Raw genomic sequence first — 26,782 nt, forward strand, 5'->3', positions numbered from 1 at the left:
GGTGACAACCCATAGTCGCATGACGTATGGATTAGAATTGGAGGCTATGTTGAAATCTTAATTAACTGTTTTTAGGTTTTGGTCATCAGTTGCTTCATGTTTAAACAATCCTTCAGTAATTGAATTAAAATTGGATGGGTTTAATAATGGCACGAGATAGTATAAACTTATTTGTCAAGATTGGGATAAAATAAAAGCAGATTTGTAATAGAATATTAAAACTAATTATGTTTGCAAAATTGTATTTATATCAACGCTGTCAAATCATTCTTTATATCAAGTAGGCCATGTGCAAGTCTGCATTCTTGACTCCGGTTGTCTTGACCAGGACTGAAGTCTTCTTTGTAACACGAAGTTGATCTTATACGATGAGTTAGAAAACAGTTTCGGAGTAAAGATTTCTTTGTTCTTCAGTGCAACATTATCATCTTCACCTAGGAGGACCCTGTCAGCGGTTAGCCCGCCATCTTCCCCGTCCCCCGCACCCTCCTCTCCAGCGGAGGTGGTCCCAGTCCAGCTGTCCACGGTCCAGCAGATGTCCCCCAGACAGAAGTCCCTGGCATCAGACGGGTCTCCCGCGGCCGGGAACCATGCCTGGGGGCCAGCCCGCACCGTGGAACTTGTCCGGGAACCTGGCAGAAGTCTGGGCATCAGTATTGTTGGTGAGTAGAATCAGTTGTGTGGAACATTGCTTGCATTGCATCTGTTATGGAATGATTGAGATTGTAGCATTGTATTTTGGTAATTTTCATTGAAGTTGGAATTTATTTGTTTTGATTTGAGAATTTGTTCTGTATTTCTCTATGTTTTCTTTCATCATAAGATACTGTTAGCTGTGGTATCCAGTTGTCATTTTTTTTAAATTATTCCAAGTCACCGTCCCTAATCATGTTCCTAAGATATGCTTTTGTATGCATTGATTCATAGTACATGTTTCCAATGAGAAGTATCATAGCTGCCTTAATATGAAAGAATGGAGGCTGAAAGATTTGTAATCTTTTGAATGAAAACGCTTTTGCACTATCTTGACTGACTCAACAACAACAACTTCATGACAACTGGATTCAACAGCATGTGCTTTATGAAACTGTTTTCCACATGACAATATACAACTAATTATTCCATACTTTATTTGACACATTAGACAAATGGTACAGAAATGAAAATTCCACCGACACATATAATGGAGGTAAAAATGGTATGTTAGATTGTGCTGATGCCTACATATCTCTGATGTGTCCCAACTTGTGTCTCCTTGGCTGTAGACTGAGCTTATATGTATGACATGTGACTCTCTCCTATCACTGACCCCATCACACAGTCACAGATCTTGTTTGTATATCTTGTTAATGCAGATCGTCGATCCAAAACTTGATAAATTGTTCTTCAAAGAAATGCCTCAGCCTTTTTTTAAAAATCTATTTATACAGTTTAAATTAAATTAATTTATTTGAGTTGTGGCCATGTTGGAAGCAAGCCAATATTTAAGCTGAATGAATTTGTCTAACAAATTGATAGTTTTTCCAGTTTTCCCATCTGAGAAATTAAATTTTGAAAAGTTTCAACTCAAATAAGATAAGATTGATATCTCATCAAAATTGATGCTGTAACTGACAAAGCATTAAGTGTCTTCCATACATTTAATATTCATGGTGCCTTTGTCTTGGTACTTGGAGGCAAATGATTGTTTTTACTCCCATCCCTGTGTTTATGCTGTGGATCTGTATTCGCAATATGCAAACTTGAACTGTATATGATTGCTAACCAATTTCTCTACACATTACATTGAAGTGTTTTGTGGCCTAATGGCGTATTGTGTAGGAGTCAATGTAGAATAGATATTAGGTCTTTAAGGTATTTAGAAGTTGGAAGAACATGAAGACATGGAACTTTAAATGGATAGTAACTTGGTTTTTGTTTGTAGCATAGTTTCTTGCCCCTGCATCAGGTGAATGGGGCGGTCGGGTAGCCTAGTGGTTAAAGCGTTCGCTCGTCACGCCAAAGACCCTGGTTCGATTCCCGACATGGGTACAATGTGTGAAGCCCATTTCTGGTGTCCCCCGCCGTGATATTGCTGGAATATTGCTAAAAGCGGCGTAAAACATACTCACTCACTCATCAGGTGAATATAACTTGAACAGGCAAGAGGTATCCACAAATGTCGCTACAAACAAAACAAAATTGTTGTCCAGAAATGTTTGATGTTTTCATAGAATCTATATCAGTTTTAAGTTGTTTCATTTCAATACATCCCTAACACCACAGCAAGGCCAGGAATATATTCTGATTACAAAAGTTAAGGATCACACGATTCTTTCATATTGCAAAAGTAAATGTGTGAAGGCAAGACAGATTTACTATAGTTCTTTGAAAAATATGTGATCCTTAACTTTCTTGGAGTAGTATACATAGGCTGTAAGCACGATTCAAACTCCAGTCAACATTTGTTTATCATGGCCATTTTCCACATGAAGTTAGTAAGGTTATTTTCATTTAGAATTATATTATCAATGTCAACCTTGTCATGTCTATGATGTGTTAGACAACATTTATTCATGATTCCTGTGCCTGCTGTTGGTTGACATGTTACACATTCTGTTCCTGCTGTATATGTCTTCTGTATGTCATTCAGCCATATAGAAGCCATGTTAGAGGGCATACAGACATTGCAGAGTTTATAGACCATCTCGTCTGATTGTCAGGATATCATTTTTTGTTTAATTATATTATTTTAGACTATTTCTGGGTAGGTGTCTTTGAAAGTTGACTTATTAGTTAACCTACTGATTCTTGTGTTTACAATTAAAAGAATAGAATCTCTCTATCATGTACCTACTCCAGCAAACATCAACCAGGTCCCAGCACTAGACCAGGCCCAACCCAAGCCTTAGCACTAGATGGGGCCACACCCAGACCCCTAGACTGGGCCTCACCCAGGTCCCAGCACTAGACGGGGCCACACCCAGGCCCCAGCACTAGACTGGGTCCCCCCCCCAGGCCCCAGCAATAGACGGGGCAACACCCAGGTCCCAGCACTAGACGAGGCCACACCTAGGTCTTAGCACTAGACGCCCCACCCATACGATCCATTCCCCAAGTCCCACCATCAGTTCCAAGGCATACTTCACACAGCTTTCTCTACGACTGCTGCAACTTAAGCAGACACATTGCAGAAATAGCTGTGTGGAACGAGGCTGAAGCTCAAGATCCAGTTCTCACTTCTATTATCAATCCTTTCTCCAAATCAACTTAATTTTGTTTCCCTAAAGTGGAGGTCATCATGGTCCAATCCATGTGTTTGCATGATAGACAGAAACCGTGATGACTTCCTTCCAGTGTGTTGTCCATGGATTCACTGCTGTGTCACAGCCCCACCCAACAATAGCTGCAGATGCAGATGCTTCATCAGCCCTCCCCATGGAAGAGGCTGGTTGTCCCCATGTAGTCTGTGCCTCCAGTCCCTCCATGTCTGATAATATTCAAGGTTTTTATGTAGATGTCAGGGATTTTCATGGTATATTTATTTGGGTGGTCCAGGGTACTCAAAACCTTTCATTGTAGGGGTCCGTTTTAAGAAATGGGGGTCCCAAATGTCAAGAATTAGATACAGTACTCTACGACAAGTAACGTACGACTGAACATGCTCAGAAGCTGTTTGTTAATAATAGATAAGGATTCCCAAACTGAAATCAAATGCTAGCGCTAGAAAATGATGAATTATTTAACAGTGTATTGTAGTTTTTAAATGATTATGTACAGATTAAATATTTTGGTGGTATCAAATTATGAAATAGTAGCATGCATGCTCTGTATAAACTTTTTATAAACTGCATCCATTTTCAATCTTTATGAGTACAAGAATTTTATTTTAATCTGTGGACCATACACTAGAAGAGGGATCAGACAATAAAGTATCACCTCATTATTAAAGAGCAGGAGTATGGTCTAGTAGCCTTGAAGGCTCTGAGAATAGTCACAAGACTGCGGACATTTACTGGCGGATGTGGTTATAATCCCAGATTTACCCAGTGTCTGCAGCACTGTACCAGGGTTTCGTCACAGTGGTGGCCATCTACAGCCGACATGTCAGGCTTTCCTCCCACACTCACCTGACACACTGCGATGTCTGTTGTTTGTTTGTTTGTTGTTTATCGCCGCACACAGCAATATTCCAGCTATATGACGTTAGTCTGTAAATAATCGAGTCTGGACCAGACAATTCAGTGAGTGACATCATGAGCATCGATCCAAGCAATTGGGATATGATGACATGCATCAACCAAGTCAGCGAGCCTGACCACCCGATCCCGTTAGTCGCCTCTTACGACAAGCATAGTCACAATTGATGGCAAGCCTGGGTTGCTGGAGACCTACTCTAACCTGGATCTTCACAGGTCCACTGTGATATAACTGAAATACTTTTGAAAGCCATGTTATGGAGCCTCTATAGATGCCATGCCCAGCTCACCATTTCCAATCCTGTTAGTGTCAGTGTTTGGATTGTATCCAGTGAGTGTGTTCATCTCGCAGTGTTTGTCACTGTCAGTGCTTTGAAGTCTTCCCAGTGCTACATGCTTGTCAGATGCGATGTTGAGGAGGAGGATTAGGTTTATATTGTCACAAGGGACCTGGGTGGCCCAGTTGTCTAAGGCAACACAATTCACTGTGCAGAGTTGCTTCTTTTGGGTGCAAGGAACCTCTGATTATGGGTTCGAATCCTGATCTCCCTGATTATGTTTCAAGGTTTGTCAGCAGCATGCCCATGCTTGTGGGTTTCACCAAAGTGGTAAATGTCTGCAACCTGAATCCTCCCACACAAAGCTGACATGCCGTGATATAACTGGAACACTGTTCAAAGCAGCGTTAAATCCAACTTACTTACTGTATTGTCACATGTGAACTTCTTGATAGTCATCATACACCAAGGTTTTGGATTGTTCCTCATGCCATCGACCACTGTTTGGGTTAGACTAAATTACTGATAAGACGTGTGTGTGAAATGTGAGTTAGATTAGGTCCCTAGGAGTCTGTGCTGGTCATACACGGTGACTAGATCGTGTGGTCTGGCTTGGGGACTTGGTTGAGTGTGTATAATCTTCCCCTGATGGTTTGGAAGCTGCTCATACTATCAATCACAGGTTTGACTTGTTAGTTACATTCAGCCATCAAGTAGCTGGAATATTGCTGGTTGCGATGTTACACAACAAGCAAGACAAACAATATACTTACAAGCAGTTGTGATAAAGCTGGAATATTGCTGGTTGCGATGACCACAACAAACAAGATACAGTTTACAAGCAGTTGTGATAAAGCTGGAATATTGCTGGCTGTGATGACCACAACAAACAAGATACAGTTTACAAGCAGTTGTGATAAAGCTGGAATATTGCTGGTTGCCATGACCACAACAAACAGGACAAACAAGATACAGTTTACAAGCAGTTGTGATAAAGCTGGAATATTGCTGGCTGCGATGACCACAACAAACAAGACAAACAATATACTTACAAGCAGTTATGACATAGCTGGAATATTCATGACTTGGATATAAGAAACTATGCACTCACTCACTCACTCAACAGAATGAGACAAAGGCCTCAACCCTACTTGAGCATCATGAACACCATGTCATATAGGCACTAATGTATTTAGGCAGTAGTTATACTATAGATGTGCTTGCCAATGGCCCAGTTAACAAATCTGTCATATATACATTAAACCAGCAATCTAGTTATCTTGATCTTCTGTGACCAGCATCCCCAATCCTCCACTGTATCTCGATGAGCTATTGATTCTGGAAGACTCCGCTGATGTAAATTGCTAATTGATAACCACACCCACAATGATAACGAGATCATTTGCCCTTGATGTGAACACAACGAGAAGAGTTTGCTATCTATTGTTTAGTCATTAAGGAAACGGGATATTCATGTCTCATACAGTTCAATAATGTGTGCAACAAGATTAGAGAAAGGCCTTTAGTGGCCAGTTTGGTTGGACGGAAAGTGCTGGCTTTGATTATACAGAAGAATCATGTTATATCACCAGAGTTTCGAGGACGTTTAATCAATAACTCCACAAGAAGGCCATGGAATGTATTGCAGAAAGATCTTGCACTTCAGGAAATCTCACAACTGAACATGGGCACAGTTTTGTACTTTAATCCCGAGGGCACCAGCCTTAATATGAGTCCAGTTCCACCTAGCTGCTGTCAGTCCCTTCAGGATTGTCCATCAACATGCACTTGTCATCAGCATCAGTTGCCACATTTTCCAATCAGGGTTCTGCCCTTAAGAATGTGTAGGCGTTTTCTGCAGTCAATATTGGTCAAATACCTAGCATAGGCTTATCATGAGGCATAGACCCTCACTGTCCTTAAGGGTGGATAGGTGGTCTTGTAGTAGCTTGGTTTGGATAAGGTAAAGGTTCAGTTTCTTGGAGGAGAAATATCTGTGAAGTACAATGTCCCCATTAATATGCTGCTGTCCAGATGTTAAGTATGTGCCCTAAGACCTCACATGGGCTATTTGTCTGACAATACCTCACATCAAACTGAAATTATCTTTTATATTGTCCAATTGTGACTTTGTTAATTCTATTGCCGTGTCAGAGCTGTGGTCTTCATTCACTCATATATATCGTATATCTTGTCAGTGCTGGGACAGCTACTTACGTGTATCTTGTCAGTGCTGGGACAACTACTTACGTGTTTTCTGTCAGTACTCAGACAACTACTTACGTGTGTTCTGTCAGTACTCAGACAACTACTTACGTGTTTTCTGTCAGTACTCAGACAACTACTTACGTGTTTTCTGTCAGTACTCAGACAACTACTTACGTGTGTTCTGTCAGTACTCAGACAACTACTTACGTGTGTTCTGTCAGTACTCAGACAACTACTTACGTGTTTTCTGTCAGTACTCAGACAACTACTTACGTGTGTTCTGTCAGTACTCAGACAACTACCTACGTGTGTTCTGTCAGTACTCAGACAACTACTTACGTGTGTTCTGTCAGTACTCAGACAACTACTTACGTGTTCTGTCAGTACTCAGACAACTACTTACGTGTATCTTGTCAGTACTCAGACAACTACTTACGTGTTCTGTCAGTACTCAGACAACTACTTACGTGTGTTCTGTCAGTACTCAGACAACAACATGCGTGTATCTTGTCAGTGTCTCCACACACAAGCCACAATGGCAACCACTCGCTGATTAATGGAATTGTATGGAATTAGTTCCGCATATTTTTGTTCCACCTTGGGACTAATGATACCACAAATTTGAGGTGAAAAGAACATATTTTATATTTTGCTTCTTTCTAACTAAGTTTATGTTTGTCAGAAATCTAATCAAGATGTGTTTGAACATTTCTTGTCTGACTTTTTGACACAATTACCTGCGATACCACTGTAGAATATAATTAACCTCCCACATAAGGAAGGCATTCTGATCAAATGCCAGGGGAATTTCTGTAGCCAGTGAACTGTTTTGGTATCAATATAAATTGGATAATAGTAGCTATCTCTTTACAACCATAGTCACAGAAAATAGGTTTCAGTGGGAAACAAGATTCTCAAGATCTGTTACGCCTGGAAAACATTGTTAAGCAATTCAAGAACTGATTAATGTTATGGGTCATGTCAAGGTCAAAATGATGTAGCCACCATCACAGTAACTTCTATGTCGGTTGTCAGTTCTTACAAGTACCAGTATTAACCGTGTTAATTTCATCTCTTTTGAATTACTTTGTCTTTATGCAGATGATCCTTCTGTCATTAATCACTGGATGTTTCTGATCGTTTTGTGTTGGTTTACTACTCATCCTCTTCTTTTATAGAACCTGACAAATTAACATGACAAATCAAATGTATTAAAGATGTATAGATGTTTAAAGCTGCAAATTTCTATTGGTATACAGTTTGTATTGTGACTGATCATGGTGGACTAACATGTGGTCTGCAATGCATGTACTTATTCCCTGACTGTATGAATGGTGTGTATTTTTCCCAGGGGGCCGTGTGGACTTGTTCCATGTCTCAGAGGAGCACACCATCACGGGGATCTTCATCAAACATGTCGTGGAGAACAGTCCTGCTGGCAGGAACGGTACTCTCAAAACAGGGGATCGCATTCTTGAGGTATGTAGTCGCTGGGGTTGGACCTGTGGAGATCGGGGGTAGAATAGGTCTTCAGCAACCCAGGCTTGCCGTAAAAGGCGACAATGGGATCGAGTGGTCAGACTCGCTGACTTGGTTGATGCATGTCATTGTATCCTATTATTGATGCTCATGATGTCAATCACTGGATTGTCTGGTCCAGACTTGATCATTTACAGACCTCCGTCAAATTACTGGAGTATTTGGTGTTAAACAAACAAACGATCAAATTCACTGGGATGGTGGGGACAATTGCAGAACCTCAACAATATCATGATTTCATCGTTCATTACATACTTTCAGTATAGTATTGCTATATTATGACCTACATTACATAATTTGTTACTTGGAATATTATTAAGTATTTTTGAAACTCATCACATGGTACAGAATTCAGTTGAGAATGTATGTCAATACTTATACTAGTGACATGAGGTCTGTGCCATCTTATTCCCTGTGACTGCATCTACCCGAAGAGGGGGGCACGGGTGGCCCAGTCGTCTAAGGTGCCACGATTCGCTGTGCAGATTTGCATCCCTAGGGAAACTTAGAAACCTATGATTGTTGGTTTGAATCCCGGTTCGCCCCGATTATATTTTTGGGTTTATCAGCACCATACCATGCTCGTGGGTTTCATCGAAGTGGTAAATGTCTGAGACCTGCATCACTTCAGGCTTTCTTCCGACATTAAACTGACACGCTGTGATATAACTGGAATACTGTTGAAAGCGGCGCTAAACCCAACTCACTCACTCACTGTACCCGGAGAGTGGAAGGTCAGTGGTCACCCGCTCAAATGTTCTTGTTGATACTGGACCTATTTTTGTCTTCAGTGAACTTAACATGTTGGACTGATTGAGTTAGCAGGAAAACAAGGTGTTTTTGAATGGTATCTAACTTGTCCCCTTTACTGTGGTCAAACTAGTTGACCCTTATTAGCAGATGATTTGTCCCTAGTGTCTTCCCTTCAAGGGTTTCACTGTGGTCAAACTAGCTGCCTCCCATTTGCAGAACTAACAGATGAATGTTTTCTATTCAGGTGAACGGTGTTGACGTACGCGATGCATCACATGACGAGGCTGTCGAGATTATCCGCAATGCAACCACTCCTGTTACGTTTGTTGTCCAAAGTCTTTCAGATTCTGCATGTGTAAGTACTCGATGCTTTTTCCTTTGGTGTTCTAGAACCTCTGCCATTACTTTATACAGTCATTAAACTTTCATTCATTTAACTGCAGAATTTCTTTTTAGAATCAATACAAATATAGCTGTCATTAGATACAAATAACTCGCTCTTACGGAATCTGAATAGATTAGTGTAAGTGAGGAAGTGTTTCTTTACGATTGGTCAGATGATATCATTTCAGACACATATCAAACTCATATCCTACTTTTCAAAACACTCAAACTCCTGTAGCCATTTTGTCAGTCTTGCCGAATCCAGTACTGGGTCACTGAGTTTATTTCCTTGTAACAGATAAATTTGCCTTGATGTATATGAACGTGTGCAATGGGGCTTAAACCGCCTGTTCCAGGTTGTGGAGAAAATCACTACAGCTACCCAGGTAATATCATACAGGGTCCTCCAAGATAACCTACAGCCTCTATACTCTTGTACAAGTCCCTACCACTCGTTTGAGTTGTACTTCATTTAGCTGCTAACATTTCTGTTGCATTTTAGCTTTTTCCATAGGAGCATGTTTAGTCTTTAATCATTGGAACATGTTTAGCCTTTCAACATTAAGGTGTTTGGCCTTTAATTATTGGAGTATGTTTTATTGAAAATTTATGCTGCTTGTGAATGTCTAAAGTTAATGATGCAAATTTTCATCTGAAAAACATCCACATCTTCTGATGTTTTTGATAAGTTAATATTCAGCACCTGCCACATTAGCCAAGTATAGCATGAGTGTATTAGGCTGTAAAGGCTATTGACAAATATTCATTTTCAAGTTTTTGAACGTTGTGCATCATTCTTGACAAGTAAGGACATAAGTGACTAGGGGAATTCATGTTCTCTGAGCACGCCTCCATGGTCTAGTGGATAGAGTGTCTGCCCGGAGAGCAGAAGGTTGGTGGTTCGATCCCCGGCCGTGTCGTACCCAAAGATGGTACTTGTTACCCTGTTCTGGTCTGGGCATGATGGGGACAAAACAAGGACAGCTTAGAGTCAGTATACTGTGTCTGAGTAGGGGATCCATGTTAAACTGTGGCAAGGTATCTCATTGGGCCAGCACTATAAAACCTGCATAGTTGACAACAAGCACACACATACACAGTGTATGCACGTTGTTATATAAGTGCAATAATTTTGAACCAACATTAAACCCCATTTCACCTCCCCTCACTCCCTACTCTATTGTTGCAGATAATGAGTTGTCCATAGATTAAATAGCGATCTGTATGATTGAAGAAGGGTTGGATGGTTGTTTGCTTTCCAGGACATAAAAAAGCAATCAAATTCATGCAGAAGTTCCACCAAATTAGACTCTGAGTCTTGCTGATAATGTTTACATAGATTCAAGCAACAGAATAATTAGCTAAGCTTTTCCTAGCTTCCAACTACTTCAGAGACTGTAGTGAAGCCAACTTAATTACTCACCTAAATTTTCATCGAGTTGAGGAAGCACATAAATGCTGGTCTTTTAAATAGTTCATGATGGAAAGCTAGCTCTCCAGGTCTTGTCCCCTTGTCTTCCGGGACAAGATGTCCCCAATACCCCTTTCATGTTGCTGTGGATTAGAGATGGAGGAATGGGAAGTATGGAGGGATGGAGAAGAGAGGGGAGGATGGAGGGGGGCGACATGGAGAAGGAGGGGTGGGAAGTATGGAGGCATGGAGAAGGAGGGGTGGGAAGTATGGAGGGATGGAGAAGAGAGGGGAGGATAGATGCAGCTACTTGTAAAGTGGATAAACCATGGTAGAGGGACCATTTGGGAAGACTGTTTCATTGGCTATGACCAATCACGTGTCATGTGATGGGAATCTTTGTTTTGTGCATATTAGGATGTTGGCTGCTGGTTAAAGCACTACGGCTGTCATTAAGCGGCTGTGTTGGGCAGGAATGTCAACTTGGCAGCACCACAGTTTATACTCAAAGATGGTTTGGTGAACAGAAAGCAGGCCTTATTCATCAAATATTAATTTTTGGGTGAAGTTCAACCATTATATACCCAAAAGGTTTGTGCTCCTTTCATTCTGGGAATTAGTATTAGGCTCCAGCCTTTCTGGCCCAAACATATATTCAATGGGTAATATCTATTATTGATGGTATAAAAATATCAATTATTACTGTTAATGTGGAAATTGATAAAACTTTGTTTCTAATGCATATATGATGTGGAACTTCAGAGACAGTTTATGATAAGTAACATAATGACATTTGTCACAGCAGGAGTTTCACACACTGACACACTCACCCTTTTTATCATTCAATGACATAGTCCCAGAGCATTACCGTGAGTGTGGACTTGTAGAGAGGTATACAGGACCATATTGCACGCATTGACTTCGCCACAGAGCATAATTTGAGTAGGGACTTGTAGAAGGGTGTACAGGACCATACTGTATACATTGACAGTCACAGAACCTTACCTTGAGTATGGAATGGTATACCAGAACATACGATATTAATGGCTTTGAAAGCATTATTTGGTTCATGAACATGTTAGATAGTGAATAACATAAGTCAGTGTCTAAACTGTTGTTGTGTCATTTAGAATTTGGCATCCAGTTTGAAAGCGAACTAGAATTATCTTAAGCTGTGGGTATCCTTAAATTCTTTAAAACGTCATTAAATCTTTCAAGAGGCATATGTCTTGTCTTTCACTTTTCATTCTCAAAATATTGCATACCATATTCGACGTAATAAGCGCCCCACTCTTATAAGCGCCCACAGCGATATTTGCTTATATAATGGCTAGTGAACAATCGCTATTAGAACCCCTTCTGATTGATCAATGTATACAAGACTTATTTATTCGTGTATAATACGCACTCGTGTGTTATATGCACCCTCAATTATGGGCAATTAAATTCTGGAAAAATATATGTCGTACATAAACATTTCAGGCTGTCAGCCTTAACCACGAAATTTATCTTTCAACTCTGTTTTTTTCACCAAAATAATATTCTAATAAGAGCCCCCTCTTTCTAATTTTGAGAGCGCCCTGGGCGCTTATTACGTCTATTACAGTATTATATGTGTAAGTGTTTATTCACATCCTAGTTATTTATATTTGTATTTCCTGCTTTCCCAAAATCTTATTTTATGAAAATGTCATTCAGTATTGTGAGATAAGCCGACGCCTATATTCACCATGGTAACATGTTCATGAATAGTTTTGTTGGTTTATGAGTGGTTTGATGCTACTAAGGGGATGGTTAATGTTAGTCTGCACAGCTTGGTGGAAGGAGGGGTGTGTGGATATAGTATTGCTAACATTGGTTTCATTACATTTCATATTTTTGCAACTTTATCGTCAATGCTTGAACCAAAGTTCTTCCTGTTTCTTGTACTAATAGGCTCCTTAACACACTGATTTGGGAATGTTACTAATCTTGTTTGTTTATTACATTGTCAAACAAATTATCATTATCAACAAATGCCTGATCTGTTTTGCCAACGAGTCTACAGTAAAGTAAAACCTCATTGACTTGAACTCTTATCTCTATACTTTAGACCCGTGAAGATCCAGGGTAGAATAGGTCTTCAGCAACCCGAGTTTGTCGTAAAAGGCGACTGTGCTTGTCGTAAGTGGCGACTAATGGGATCGGGTAGTCAGACTCGCTGATTTGGTTGATGCATGTCATCATATCCCAATTGCTTGGATCCATGCTCATGATGTCTATCACTGGATTGTCTGGTCCAGACTTGATTATTTACAGACCGCCGTCATATAGCTGTAATATTGCTGAGTGTGGGGTTAAACAACAAACAAACTCTCTACATTAAGTTATCGTCAATCAAATTGTGTCACTTCGATTGTTTCCAACTATGAACAACTCACAAATATTTGAAAGTCATTTGGACATCACAGGCAACAAATAAACAGTTACTTTTTAATGTAAATTGTGTGAGGAGCGGGTGCTACTGGTAGAGCAGGAAATGCTTACCCTTTTTGGGGACACCTGGTGCACCACTCATTTTCAATGATACATTCATAAATATCAATTTAGAAAGATAAAAGCGGTGTAAAAGTCTCTGGACTCGGAGTAAGTGAGTTGGTTTCGCACCACTTCGAACAGTATTTCAGTTGTATCGTGTCGGCTTCAAGAAGAAAAGACCAAAAAGACTTACTGATGGTGGACACAACTTCACCAATTTGTAAAACCCATGAGCACGGATAAAGTGCTGACAAACCAAGAATCAGAGGAATGGGGTTTCGAACCCATTATCATTGGATTCTGGTACACATTCATGTGATTGGAAAGCCCAAAGTGATGCAGGTCTGAGACGTTCATCTCTCACTTTGGTGAAACACACGAGCATGGATATGGTACTGAGAAACCTAGTAACATATTAAGAGTGAACAGCGATTCGGAACCAAACTCAGAGGTTTTTGCAAGCCTGTAGGATGCAGCTGTGTACTGTGAGGGGCGGTCGGATAGCCTAGTGGTTAAAGCTTTCGCTCGTCACGCCGAAGACACGGGTTCGATTCCCAATATGGGTACATTGTGTGAAGCCCATTTCTGGTGTCCCCCGGCTTGATATTGCTGGAATATTGCTAAAAGCGGCGCAAAACCATACTCACTCACTCACTCACTGTACTGTGAATTCCAGACATCTGGTCACCCAGGAAGAAGAATATGAATATGTCAGATACATCATCTATCAAACTTCAATTTTATTAAACACAAACATAATTGCCTGTCTAAATATATGTCTTGCAGTCAGTTGATTCGGCCATCAAAATTTTAGCATGATCAAATCCATGGTTTCCAAATGTCTTGTACCTCAACTGAATGGACAAATATTACAATCACTGATTTAGCTCCCTTCATTCCCCTTCTGACATTAGGCAACATAGAACCGATTCCCAGGAGCGATACAATCACACCGACTTGTCTACAAGAGTCGTTAGGACCAGTTCACTGCTGAAGTCAGCCGTACTGCCCCCCAATCCGGGGCAAATTTATCTCCCAGTTATGATCAATGCAACAGAATTAAGAGCCTGGTCATGATGTGTCAGTAAAAGCTTTGTGCCGTTGACACTTGTTACAACTCGAGTGTCTTCAGGGAAACGATGATCAGGATTATTTGCATGTTTCTTGATTTAAATGTTGCGAAGCCAAAACTTGAGTTGCAAGGGTTGAGGACTTGGACAATGTAGACATAAAAACTATGCTTCAGCAAGTTTATTTAAAAAGTTGAAAAGAAACAAATGCTATAGTGGGATAATAAAAATATATGAATAAAAATAAAATGTATGAAAATATACATATAGACATAACAATTTTAAGTTAGCTAGTTGCTAATTTATTGTAATTAATGTCCAATTTTGATGTTTTTATGGTTAAAAGGTTAAAAACTTTCACGATTTGTAAAGGAATTTCGATTTTTATCCAGGGCTTGTCAAACTTCTGACTTTCTGACTTGACTTGCAATCATGGATACACCACTTGAATGTGTTTATTTCAGCCTTAAAATGAAAAACTCACTTTGTCAAGCCATGTGTTGAGTGTGTGTATTCTGTTTGTAGCCAGGTGATCTGGAGGCAGCGGAACTTAAATCAGTACAATCATTTGAAGAAGCCACTGCACAGTCCACTGCACCTCTACAGACAAAGCCGAAGGACAGACTGGTGAGTTGAATAAAGGGCTGAATGGGAAATAGAGGGTGTGGACCATCGAATGAAGGGGGAGATGGGATGGGGAAGGATGGGCAGTGAGGGAATGGAGGGTGGCGACATGGGGATAGGATGAGAGGGAAGTATGGAGGGATGGAGAAGAAGATTGGAGGGTGGGGACATGGAGAAGAAGTGGAAAGTATGGAGGGAGTGGGAAGTATGGAGGGTGGCGACATGGAGAAGGAGTGGGAAGTATGGAGGGAGTGGGAAGTATGGAGGTGGTGACATGGAGAAGGAGGGGTGGGAAGTATGGAGGGATGGAGAAGAAGATGGGAGGATGGAGGGCGGCGACATGGAGAAGGAGGGGTGGGAAGTATGGAGGGGTGGGAAGTATGGAGGGATGGAGAAGGAGGGGTGGGAAGTATGGAGGGGTGGTAAGTATGGAGGGATGGAGAAGGAGGGGTGGGAAGTATGGAGGGGTGGGAAGTATGGAGGGATGGAGAAGAAGATGGGAGGATGGAGGTTGGCGACATGGAGAAGGAGGGGTGGGAAGTATGGAGGGATGGAGAAGGAGGGGTGGGAAGTATGGAGGGATGGAGAAGGAGGGGTGGGAAGTATGGAGGGATGGAGAAGAAGATGGGAGGATGGAGGGTGGCGACATGGAGAAGGAGGGGTGGGAAGTATGGAGGGATGGAGAAGGAGGGGTGGGAAGTATGGAGGGAAGAAGATGGGAGGATGGAGGGTGGCGACATGGAGAAGGAGTGGGAAGTATGGAGGGTGGCGACATGGAGAAGGAGGGGTGGGAAGTATGGAGGGATGGAGAAGGAGGGGTGGGAAGTATGGAGGGATGGAGAAGAAGATGGGAGGATGGAGGGTGGCGACATGGAGAAGGAGTGGGAAGTATGGAGGGTGGCGACATGGAGAGTGATGTGTTGTGAGATGCATGGAGGGCTGAATGGAAGAGGGAAGGAATTTGTGATGATGGTTTGGGATGGAAAAGAAACTGAAAGTGAAGAAGGTTAGCATGGGGAAGTGTGTGGGAGAAGGAACCATCGGTTTGGAAAGGGAGGTAAAGGGCAGATGTGGCGTTAGGAAAGGGTCAATGTGATTGGAACAGAAGGTTTGGAGGAGAAGGCAAAAGAAGAAGTCCTATGAGGAGAAGGTAGAAGAGTAGGACATAGTAGGGGCAGGCATTACCAGTGAAGGAAATGTGTCAAGACATATGCAAGACTGGCCCCGAAGGGGAAATATCAAGTCCAGGAGTGCATGAGGATTGGAGGAGAAGAAAGCTTGTCATATAGGGTCAATCTTAAAAATTTCAAAATTGTTGTACCAGACCTTATAAATATTCATTATATTCAGATAGTTAATTGATTTAAACATTGAAATTGATTTGATTCAAATGAGCAAATAGATTCAAGTGTCACACTCATAAGTAACAAGAATCAATGTGCAGAATAAGTGGTAGGTTGGTGTTAGTTTGATGCTAGGTTGACTGATGGAACTGGTGGTAATTACTGCTGGAGTTCCGCAGTGAAGGAGGGTCGGCCTACTGGAGGAACCTATATGAATCTCTTATTGACATTCTTGGAAGAATATACTTCAAGGCAAAATAGTTCCCCCTGAAGACTACCGCCAGGCTAAGTGTGGAAACGCACTGCCAGGGTCTAGCCCTGGGGACTCTTGCATGGAGATACAAACACACTCCACATCTCAAGATACCAGTAGAAAACTGCCCTGACCTTTCTGTGCTCCCAGGCGTGTTAGGGTGACCTCCCCTCTCATACATACACTGAGAGAGACAAACTTAGTAAAAAATACAAGTCTATGATAATTTGTCACGTCAGGTTTTCTTCAGTTTCAAGAAGAATGATATTCTAGAAGAGCGTTTATTCATAAGAACACTGATGGAAAATCCACAGAGTGTATGTTAATTTTCATGCAAATGTTTTGTCCTTTTTTATGGTCATATTGGAACATGGCTTGATTGTCGTGGTGAAGAACTCACTCAGAATCATCATGTCCCATTGAGGTGTACTTTTAATCTGGCAAGTTTGCTGAAAACTCAATCCTTTGATCAGGTGTTTTAATTTTTAACTAATACTTTCTTCAAATATCATTAGATGGGTCTGCATCAAAGACTTGAGCAGAGTGGAAGATCAATAGATCTGTCAGATATGCAAGTATCGAAACTTTCAAGTAATTGAGTCGGAATATTTCAGAAATGTTTACTTTGAATCTGTTGGAAGTTGGTCTTGTAATGTGAACCTCCTTTAGCCTGATATTATCAAAATTGATTTGGTGGATGCAGCGTTATTGCCACTCTTGTGTGTGTGTCATTGAAATACTAGGTGAGTGAGGGAGTCAATATTCAGCTGGATGGTGACTGAGATATTTCGTGAGCCGTTTATTAAAAGGATATTTCTCCATGTACTCCTTTTCAAAATCCTCACATATGGGTATTCTGTTATGTCTTGTGATATCTAGATGACGTGTGATACTACAAATATTGTTACATATCTATGAGAACATTGCCCCATTCCCAGAACTGATCACTGAGCTGCAAAGTAAAAGCAACATACCTACTTTGCAGATTTTAATACTTAAGGGCATACTAAGTCACAAATGTTTGACCAAATTTGAGATTTGAAAATTTGAAATAGCGACAAAAAGACGATAAGAAATGACATGTGAAATTGTCCCCCAAACGAAAAATATCCTCCAAAATGTTCATTTTTTGTGCAGTGAAAACTGAAATTCATTGTTGCTGTGGTAATTTAGCATCCTAAAGCTAAGTCATTGATGTTTAAATACTGGGGCCATTCATCAGAATGTCCGTCAGACCGTGAGGGGATGTGTGCAACTAGCCTCACTCCAGTGTCTTGTCTCCCAGAATGGTATTACTTTCCTCTCTGCTAATTTCCATTATTGTCTCATTGACAGGACCTTATTCAATAACTACAGCCTCATTCAGTTTTCACCAAGCTAGTTTCCAAACCTTTTTACACATAGCAAAACTCATTGCCGTGTCCCATTCTTTCTAAGCGTGCTACAAGCCATGCAATGCTGGCCCTTTTTGCAATTCTCTTTTCTGTAATGTGCAGTTGAAGCACATTTATCTGATAATGTAGTTGCAATTAATGATTTTGTCGCCTTTTTCAGACACACTTACGCTCAGAGTCCAGAGGAGAATCAGTCAGCGACAGCGAGTCTGAAGACGAGTTTGGCTATACAACAAGTAAGTAGTGATTATGGTAATAAATATTTTTGGAAATCATTCCATTTTCTGATGGCGTGAGTGGTTTTCCCTCATAGGACAATCCTTATGATAATCCTTATGACAACACATATGACAACACTTATAACAATGCTTTTGACATTCCTTATGACAAACCTTGTCAAACCTCCATGTCAGAATGATGAGATGTGATTGGTCCACATGATCTTGATAAAATGCTATGTATCCTGCCTTGAAGCCATATGCATTTCTCACCTGGTGAATAAATCCCTTATACCCCGCCAGATGCAAGTCAGGCTGCATGTGGATTTCTGTGAGGCAGAATAAATCCCTCATACCCAGATTGGACGCAAAAAACTGCACACTTTTTTTTAGTCACGTGACATAACACAAGCTCACCTCTGCTCAATTGATCAGCTGTTTTCTATCAATTTTGAATTTGTTTGGATTCTTTTACAATGTTATATTAAAACATGTCGGTATGATAAATTTGTTGTAGCAGGATCACAAGGGGTACATGGGCTTTTATGCGTCTCTCGTTACGTTTTGTACCACTCGCCTCCAGCTCATGGTATGAAACCTAATGTGGGAGGCATTAAACCCCATGTACCCCTCGTGATCCTGCGACCACTTATATTATGACAGTTCTGATAAAGTAATATCAAATATGAACTTTTAACAGAATTATGACTTGTGTGGATCACTGAAAATCAGTGTTGACACCAGGTGGTGGTAAAAAGGGTAATCATGCCATGCCTAACTTGTAGCACCCACCACTCACACAATTAACACTTAACAGTTTCAAAAAACATCTGAAGACACACTTGTTCAGCCAAATATATACCGCCATACCAATTGTGCGAACTTCAAGAGCGCTTTTGAGCAGTCAGTCTGGAAACTAGCGCTATATAAATACCAAGTTAATAATAATGATAATAATTAGCACAAGCAATAAGTGTTTGTTGCCTGAAGATTAATAAACTGATGATCAAATGTTGTGAAGATCAGTGATAGTTAAATACTTTTTTTTGCCTTGAGATCCCTCTGTGAGTCAGATACTGTATATCTTGAAATTAACGCGAGTGTGAATTAAATGCGAAAAATGCGAGTGGTCTTTGCTCGCATTATTAAACATGGCATTAATATCAACAATAAGACATTTTGGGCGGCAGAAATACCAACTTAGACATACACTGAAAACAAACAACTATGTATTCCACATCACTGTTTATTGAGCAGCACTTGTAACAAGTATATAAACAATGTCATTCAAACACTAATTACATCCTGTGAGTTGTCACTGCTGGGGTCAAGACAAGAGATCTACTCACTTATGTCATCACTGATGACACCTGCAAGTCCAGACAGATGACACCCACCCAACACCGTGTCCTTGTCCTTTGCCACTGCATCAAAGGCCGACACGAGCCAGCGCGCATGTATTGTTTTAGCGGAAGTACTCAGTGCTAATAAGTGGTGCTATTTGGTGTGTCATTGGATTAATATGAGGTTGTATTAAGGTGAGGATTCTCCTGTATTTTCTTAAGATATAAATCCACTGATGCTTGAGAGGAGAGGGGCTGTGGCATTCATATTGAGTCGCATTTTTAGCTAGGGGCCAGCGGTCGCATTCTTTTGGAGACGCATTAATTTCATGATTTACAGTATGCTTGAAAAGTGTAAATGTGCTGCCTTCTCTTGACATCATGTACAGGCTCCCCGCATGGAAGTATTTCTCATTTAAATATTCAACAAATATCAATGATGACAAAAGTATAGTATCCAAAATAATCTCTAAAGTATCATCATCTGTTTCTCAATGAAATAGTTCCTGATTTCATGTAACAATTGACTTCAATATTTTATGCGTTTATGCAGGAATCAGTTTTAAAAATGTGTGCACGCTGTGTAAATCTGTGTAGTTTTAAGGAAATCAGGCAATACAAAACGCCAATGAAACCATTCTAACACTCCACCTGGGGGCTCCACGTGTGAGGAAGTGCGCAGCAGCCATAGCTGCCATGTCAAACAATGGGTGGATTTGCATTTTTGTATGTCCTTGTATCCTGACAGTGGGTATTGTCATGCTTACTTTGAAATTCCCATACCAGATTGTTATGACCTGTCATTCTATTGCTGGGATGTTGATGAGGGCAGGGGTAACTTTATTAATCTATACATATTATTTTATAGGAATAAACATGCATTTATCACTGCTACGTATACCATTGGATTTTCCAGTAGTTGTCATAAACAGAATGCACTTTTGCGGTCCTTCTAGTAATTTGTAGTTTACACACGCATGCACACACCAAGGACCCTAAAGTCGCTTCCCAGCACTGTATTGAATGGGGGGGCACGGGTGGCCCAGTCGTCCAAGGCTCCGCGATTCGCTGTGCAGAGTTGCATCCCTTGGGTACGCCAGAAACCTATGATTGTGGGTTCGAATCCCGGTTCACCCCGATTATGTTTCTAGGTTTGTCAGCACCATACCCGTGTTCATGGGTTTCACCAAGTGGTAAACGTCCGAGACCTGCATCACTTCGGGCTTTCCTCCCACATTAAGCTGACACTGTGTGATATAAATGGAATACTGTAAAAAGAGGCGTGAAACCCAACTCACTCACTCACTATTGAATGTCCTAGGAGTTGCCAAGTTGGATCAGGTGGTCAGCCTCATGGATTGTACCTAGTGAATGTTATTGTATTTTGTCACTTAGAGTACGAACCACTGCTTTGTCTGGCCCAGACTCAATTCAAATATTTTCAGGCCACCATGATATTGCTGGAAAATTGTTGACAGTTTGTGGCATGAATAGAGAAAGCTAAACGAGTTTAGTATTTTATTTATTACTTCCCATTTATAACTTTTTCTAAATACTTCACTGTCATGTATGAATAGGCAGACATCTTTGCGATCCACATCATGAACCAATTGAGTTAAACAGAATAATACTTCAAATATGTCAAAAGTTGTCACATAGTAATGTAATACCATACAACAGCCTACCTTTATGATGCAGGGTTCCCTTCCACAAAGCTATCTTTGCGCTAAGGTTGTCGTATCTCCCATACTTAAACTTACATAGACTTATGACTGTCATTGCGCTATGGGGGAACGGGGCTCTGCACCACAAAGTTTACAATGATGTCACAATTCCCTATGATGTAATTTGTGGAATTTTGTTGCAAGATCCACCAGCGAAACATGCCCTGTGACGTCAGCCTAGCAACAGGGTTGCTGACGTCATCGAGTGTGCATAAGCTCCTCTCAGTGATCTATCATCTCTACACCCAATGTCATTGAATAAGCCCAGAGATATTGGGAGTTTTCAATATTTGTTAGTGAAACTAGTTCCTGCAGTTCATAAGCACCGACTTTGGTATATACACAATGTGTAATACAGCTGTATGTTTATTAAACGGGTGATCTCTGCCCGGTGAATAATAAAATAAAACATTTCTATGGTAACATTAATAATGTGTATCGGTGTTATTTGTCATTTTTTTTGTTCCTGAAGTAGAAGATTCTTTTCTGGCTTGGCTATAGTGTCATCTTAGAGACTCAAAAGCTAAAAACATTCACTGATGTTTTGAAACAAAACAAGCAAAACGGTTGCAAATTTAGCTTTTTTATATTATATTCTGATAAAAACAATTTCTGGGTCAGCTTATTTCCTGTTGATAACATTTTGAGGTTTTTATTTTCTGTTTACTCTTCTGCACAGAAGGTGCGCATGCATTTGAGCACAGCAGTTTGATTGATTATTTTGTTAATGTCAGTCTGACTATAAGAAAGTCTTTTACAATGATTAAATTACAAAGAAATTGAAGCAGTTTAAAAGCTTTTCATTATTCAACAATCTGTTTTTTCAGTTTTGTAAAGGTTAAGGAATTGTCACTCAAGAACTAAAAGAGATAACAAGATCCTATATAATTATTCATGAAAGATGTTTTCCTTTATAGATGAGAAATAGTTGTAGGATGTTTGCCTATTGAAGAAAATGGTTGTAAAAATATACATTAAACAAAGCATTCATCTAAGTCTGAATTAAAGCATGACTGAAAAAGGCATACATATGGAAATTTTCGTTTTAGGCACCATTTCTGCATGGATCATTGTAAATGCCGTGTGAATTATGCATGTGGATGTGCAATAATATATTTCTATGAGTGCTATAGTATCATTTGGTTTTCATTTTGGCTGGTTGTCATAGCGACTACATTTAAAATTCAGTTTCTGATGCTACATTGCCAAATATTCCTAAGTTATTATATATGACATGATATATTCCTATTTCTGTGGAATTATGTTAAATTTGTCCATATTTTTTTAAAACTCCTACAGATGTCACGTGAGCTAAAGAGCCCGATAGCTCCATTTTCTAATTTCTTTGGCAATTTCTGGTTTTGTTCAAATGGCTTCACAACAGACAACTGCGGTTGTTTTCAACTTTGTCCAGATGTCGGGTGAGCTACAGGACCTAATGGTTCCATTTCTTCAGCAGTTTCATGGTTTGTCCAAATGGCTTCCTGACAAACAACATGTAGTTGTGTTTGACATTGTCCAGGTGCTGCTGTCCTCTGTGACATGGTACAGGAAGAAAGTGGAACACTGATTGTGTGTGTATACCTCTAACCTTTACCGGGAAGCTAACTGGTGGAATGATGTATAGACCGCTGCATAAATCTCCAAACAGGAGGTATATCTACAGGAGCTTTAATGGAGTGGACTTAAGTCATTTGTAAAGTGACAAGCTGACTGGTTGATGGAAAATCAATAATGATAGCATTGCCCTCGTTATAACCCCATCAGAGATTATATGTTTGATGTAAGTACATTTGGTACTGGGCCAGGGGGAGATGACGAGACAAGAACACTTTCATAGTCAAGAGGGAGGAGACCAAATTTTCAAGGGGATCATTACCAACTTCTGTAGCAGGTGAAGAGAATATATTGTTTGGGGAGGGGGGGACTTCCTCATTGTAAGACCAGAGCTCCTCATTATAAGGCTTTTGATGATCTTACAACTGCATCAGTGTATTTGATGTTTGTTTGCTTGTTTGTTTGTTGTATAACACCACACTCAGTAATATTCCAGCTATTTGACACGGTCTGTAAATAATCGAGTCCTGACCATACAATACAGTGATTGACATCATGAGCATTGATCTACACATCGATCTCCTTTTCTTATACTCTTTGTTTCTTTTTCCCCCTTGGCTTTTCATTGCCTGTATTGAGATTACCGCCCTTGGTCGGCTCTATCCGCAGATACCATACTGTCAAGGGTTTATCGACACTGGTCTTGGAGTATAAGGGGTTACTGATAGACAGTTAAAAGTCATCCAAAGATTTGATTTTTTGTTAGTTTCAAATGGCTATTTAGTCATTATTTTGGTGTTTTTTGTCTATTTTAGCAATACTGTCGAATGCACATTTCCAAGAGCTTTCCATATATCTATGACACATGGTATAGTTTCCAATATCTCATTTCACTTGTCCACATTTCATAATTATGATTAATTTTTGTGTCTTGCGGATTTACTCATTGGCTGCTGAATGAGACTGCAGCAATTGTGGGGTTGACAATGAGATTGCCAAGGATAAGGTAACCGACTTTAGTAAAGGTTACTGTACTCCAGCCTCAGGGAATGGTAATTTTGAACACAGGAAAGTACCAACCTGGCTGGATCCTGGGAGGCTTTGAGGACTGATGCTTGTATTTGGCACTACAATCTAAATATAACACCTCCAAAGGCTTTCAAATTTTGGGATTCAATTCAAAAAGTTCCCTAATTGTTTGAGGATTCTGAGACAGCATAGGGCCTTTTTCCCAATGCTTGATGCACTGTGTGGAATAAGGGATGGCATAGGCCCACTTGTATCTGATGCTTGATGCTCTGTGTGGAATAAGGGACAGCATAGGCCCACTTGTATCTGATGCTTGACCCCCTGTGTAGAATACGAGACGGCATAGGCCCACTTGTATCTGATGCTTGATGCTCTGTGTGGAATACAGGATGGTATAGGCCCACTTGTATCTGATGCTTGATGATCTGTGTGGAATGAGGGACAGCATAGGCCCACTTGTATCTGATGCTTGATGCTCTGTGTGGAATACGGGACGGCATAGGCCCACTTGTATCTGATGCTTGATGCTCTGTGGAATAAGGGATGGTATAGGCCCACTTGTATCTGATGCTTGATGCTCTGTGTGGAATAAGGGATGGTATAGGCCCACTTGTATCTGATGCTTGATGCGCTGTGTGGAATAAGGGATGGAAAAGGCCCACTTGTATCTGATGCTTGACCCCCTGTGTGGAATAAGGGATGGCATAGGCCCACTTGTATCTGATGCTTGATGCGCTGTGTGGAATACGGGACGGCATAGGCCCACTTGTATCTGATGCTTGATGCTCTGTGTTGAATAAGGGATGGTATAGGCCCACTTGTATCTGATGCTTGATGCTCTGTGTGGAATACGGGATGGCATAGGCCCACTTGTATCTGATGCTTGATGCTCTGTGTGGAATAAGGGACAGCATAGGCCCACTTGTATCTGATGCTTGATGCTCTGTGTGGAATAAGGGATGGCATAGGCCCACTTGTATCTGATGCTTGATGCCCTGTGTGGAATAAGGGACGGCATAGGCCCACTTGTATCTGATGGTTGATGCCCTGTGTGGAATAAGGGACAGAAAAGGTGATGCTTGATGCTCTGTGTGGAATAAGGGACAGCATAGGCCCACTTGTATCTGATGCTTGATGCTCTGTGTGGAATAAGGGATGGCATAGGCCCACTTGTATCTGATGCTTGTTGCTCTGTGTGGAATAAGGGATGGCATAGGCCCACTTGTATTTGATGCTTGATGCTCTGTGTGGAATAAGGGATGGCATAGGCCCACTTGTATCTGATGCTTGATGCTCTGTGGAATAAGGGATGGCATAGGCTCACTTGTATCTGATGCTTGATGCTCTGTGGAATAAGGGATGGCATAGGCCCACTTGTATCTGATGCTTGACCCCCTGTGTGGAATAAGGGATGGCATAGGCCCACTTGTATCTGATGCTTGATGCGCTGTGTGGAATACGGGACGGCATAGGCCCACTTGTATCTGATGCTTGATGCTCTGTGTTGAATAAGGGATGGTATAGGCCCACTTGTATCTGATGCTTGATGCTCTGTGTGGAATACGGGATGGCATAGGCCCACTTGTATCTGATGCTTGATGCTCTGTGTGGAATAAGGGACAGCATAGGCCCACTTGTATCTGATGCTTGATGCTCTGTGTGGAATAAGGGATGGCATAGGCCCACTTGTATCTGATGCTTGATGCCCTGTGTGGAATAAGGGACGGCATAGGCCCACTTGTATCTGATGGTTGATGCCCTGTGTGGAATAAGGGACAGAAAAGGTGATGCTTGATGCTCTGTGTGGAATAAGGGACAGCATAGGCCCACTTGTATCTGATGCTTGATGCTCTGTGTGGAATAAGGGATGGCATAGGCCCACTTGTATCTGATGCTTGTTGCTCTGTGTGGAATAAGGGATGGCATAGGCCCACTTGTATTTGATGCTTGATGCTCTGTGTGGAATAAGGGATGGCATAGGCCCACTTGTATCTGATGCTTGATGCTCTGTGGAATAAGGGATGGCATAGGCTCACTTGTATCTGATGCTTGATGCTCTGTGGAATAAGGGATGGCATAGGCCCACTTGTATCTGATGCTTGATGCACTATGTGGAATTAGGGACAGCATTATGCTATTTGTATCCCATGCTTGACTCCCTGTGTGGATTCAAGGGTAGAATAAACCCATAGTGCCCCATGCTTGACTTCCAGTGTGAATTCTGGTACAGTCTAGGCTGCCAATATCCCTTGCTTGTAAGAGCCAGCTGAGGTGGTCATTGAGTTTGAAGTACCTGGATGGTTAACCACACAGAAGATGATTTCTCACCTGGCTTAGCATGTCATGTCACTGACCACTTGTCATGAGAGGCAACTAACAGGATCGGTCGGTCAGGCTCCCTGACTTGGTTGATTATGAAGATCGATGCTCATGATGTCAATCACTGGATTGTCTGGTCCAGACTCGATTATTAACAAACTGCTGTCCTATAGCTGGAATATTGCTGAGTGCGGCGTTAAACAACAAACAACAACAACGGCCACTTTCTGCTTCAGGCTCAGTTGCCTCAGGTCATCTCACCTTTCGGTGATGCTTTGTGTTTTTTTTACCCATTCACATACCCTCTGGTTTCAACCAAATGATAAATGCCAGATTTGCACCATTTTGGACTTTGACCACAATAACCATCATAAAGGTCAAACTGGCATTAAAAATCTGTCTCCTTTTTTAGTTGCATATACACTACAGTATTATCCTGAGGTGGGCACAAAGGGCTTTCATCCCTCATCAAACAGACCACATCAAAAACACTGTTGTGTTGCAACACTCAAAGAGAATGCTGGTTTGGAGATTGTCAAGTATTGCTTTCCTGATTATGATATTCAGATGCAAGTTTGAACCAAACCTGCATCAGAAACTCTCTATTAATCCCATGGCTATGAATATGCTCTAAAATACC

At 41.0% G+C, this 26,782-nt stretch overlaps 1 protein-coding gene across 1 annotated transcript in view; it reads left to right on the forward strand.

Annotated features, from left to right (window-relative positions):
• LOC124134560 (multiple PDZ domain protein-like) overlaps positions 1-26,782 on the forward strand; it is a 314,294-nt gene that overhangs the window by 246,655 nt on the left and 40,857 nt on the right. The window contains exons 23-29 of the mRNA XM_048393058.1: positions 415-662; positions 1,145-1,198; positions 8,016-8,143; positions 9,201-9,311; positions 9,697-9,726; positions 14,864-14,965; positions 18,113-18,188. Coding sequence (XP_048249015.1) covers positions 415-662; positions 1,145-1,198; positions 8,016-8,143; positions 9,201-9,311; positions 9,697-9,726; positions 14,864-14,965; positions 18,113-18,188 — 749 coding nt within the window. The remainder of the gene's footprint in view (positions 1-414; positions 663-1,144; positions 1,199-8,015; positions 8,144-9,200; positions 9,312-9,696; positions 9,727-14,863; positions 14,966-18,112; positions 18,189-26,782) is intronic.

This window comes from Haliotis rufescens, unplaced genomic scaffold, assembly GCF_023055435.1.
Source record: "Haliotis rufescens isolate VD_foot unplaced genomic scaffold, xgHalRufe1.0.p SCAF_112, whole genome shotgun sequence".
Classification (NCBI taxonomy): domain Eukaryota; kingdom Metazoa; phylum Mollusca; class Gastropoda; order Lepetellida; family Haliotidae; genus Haliotis; species Haliotis rufescens.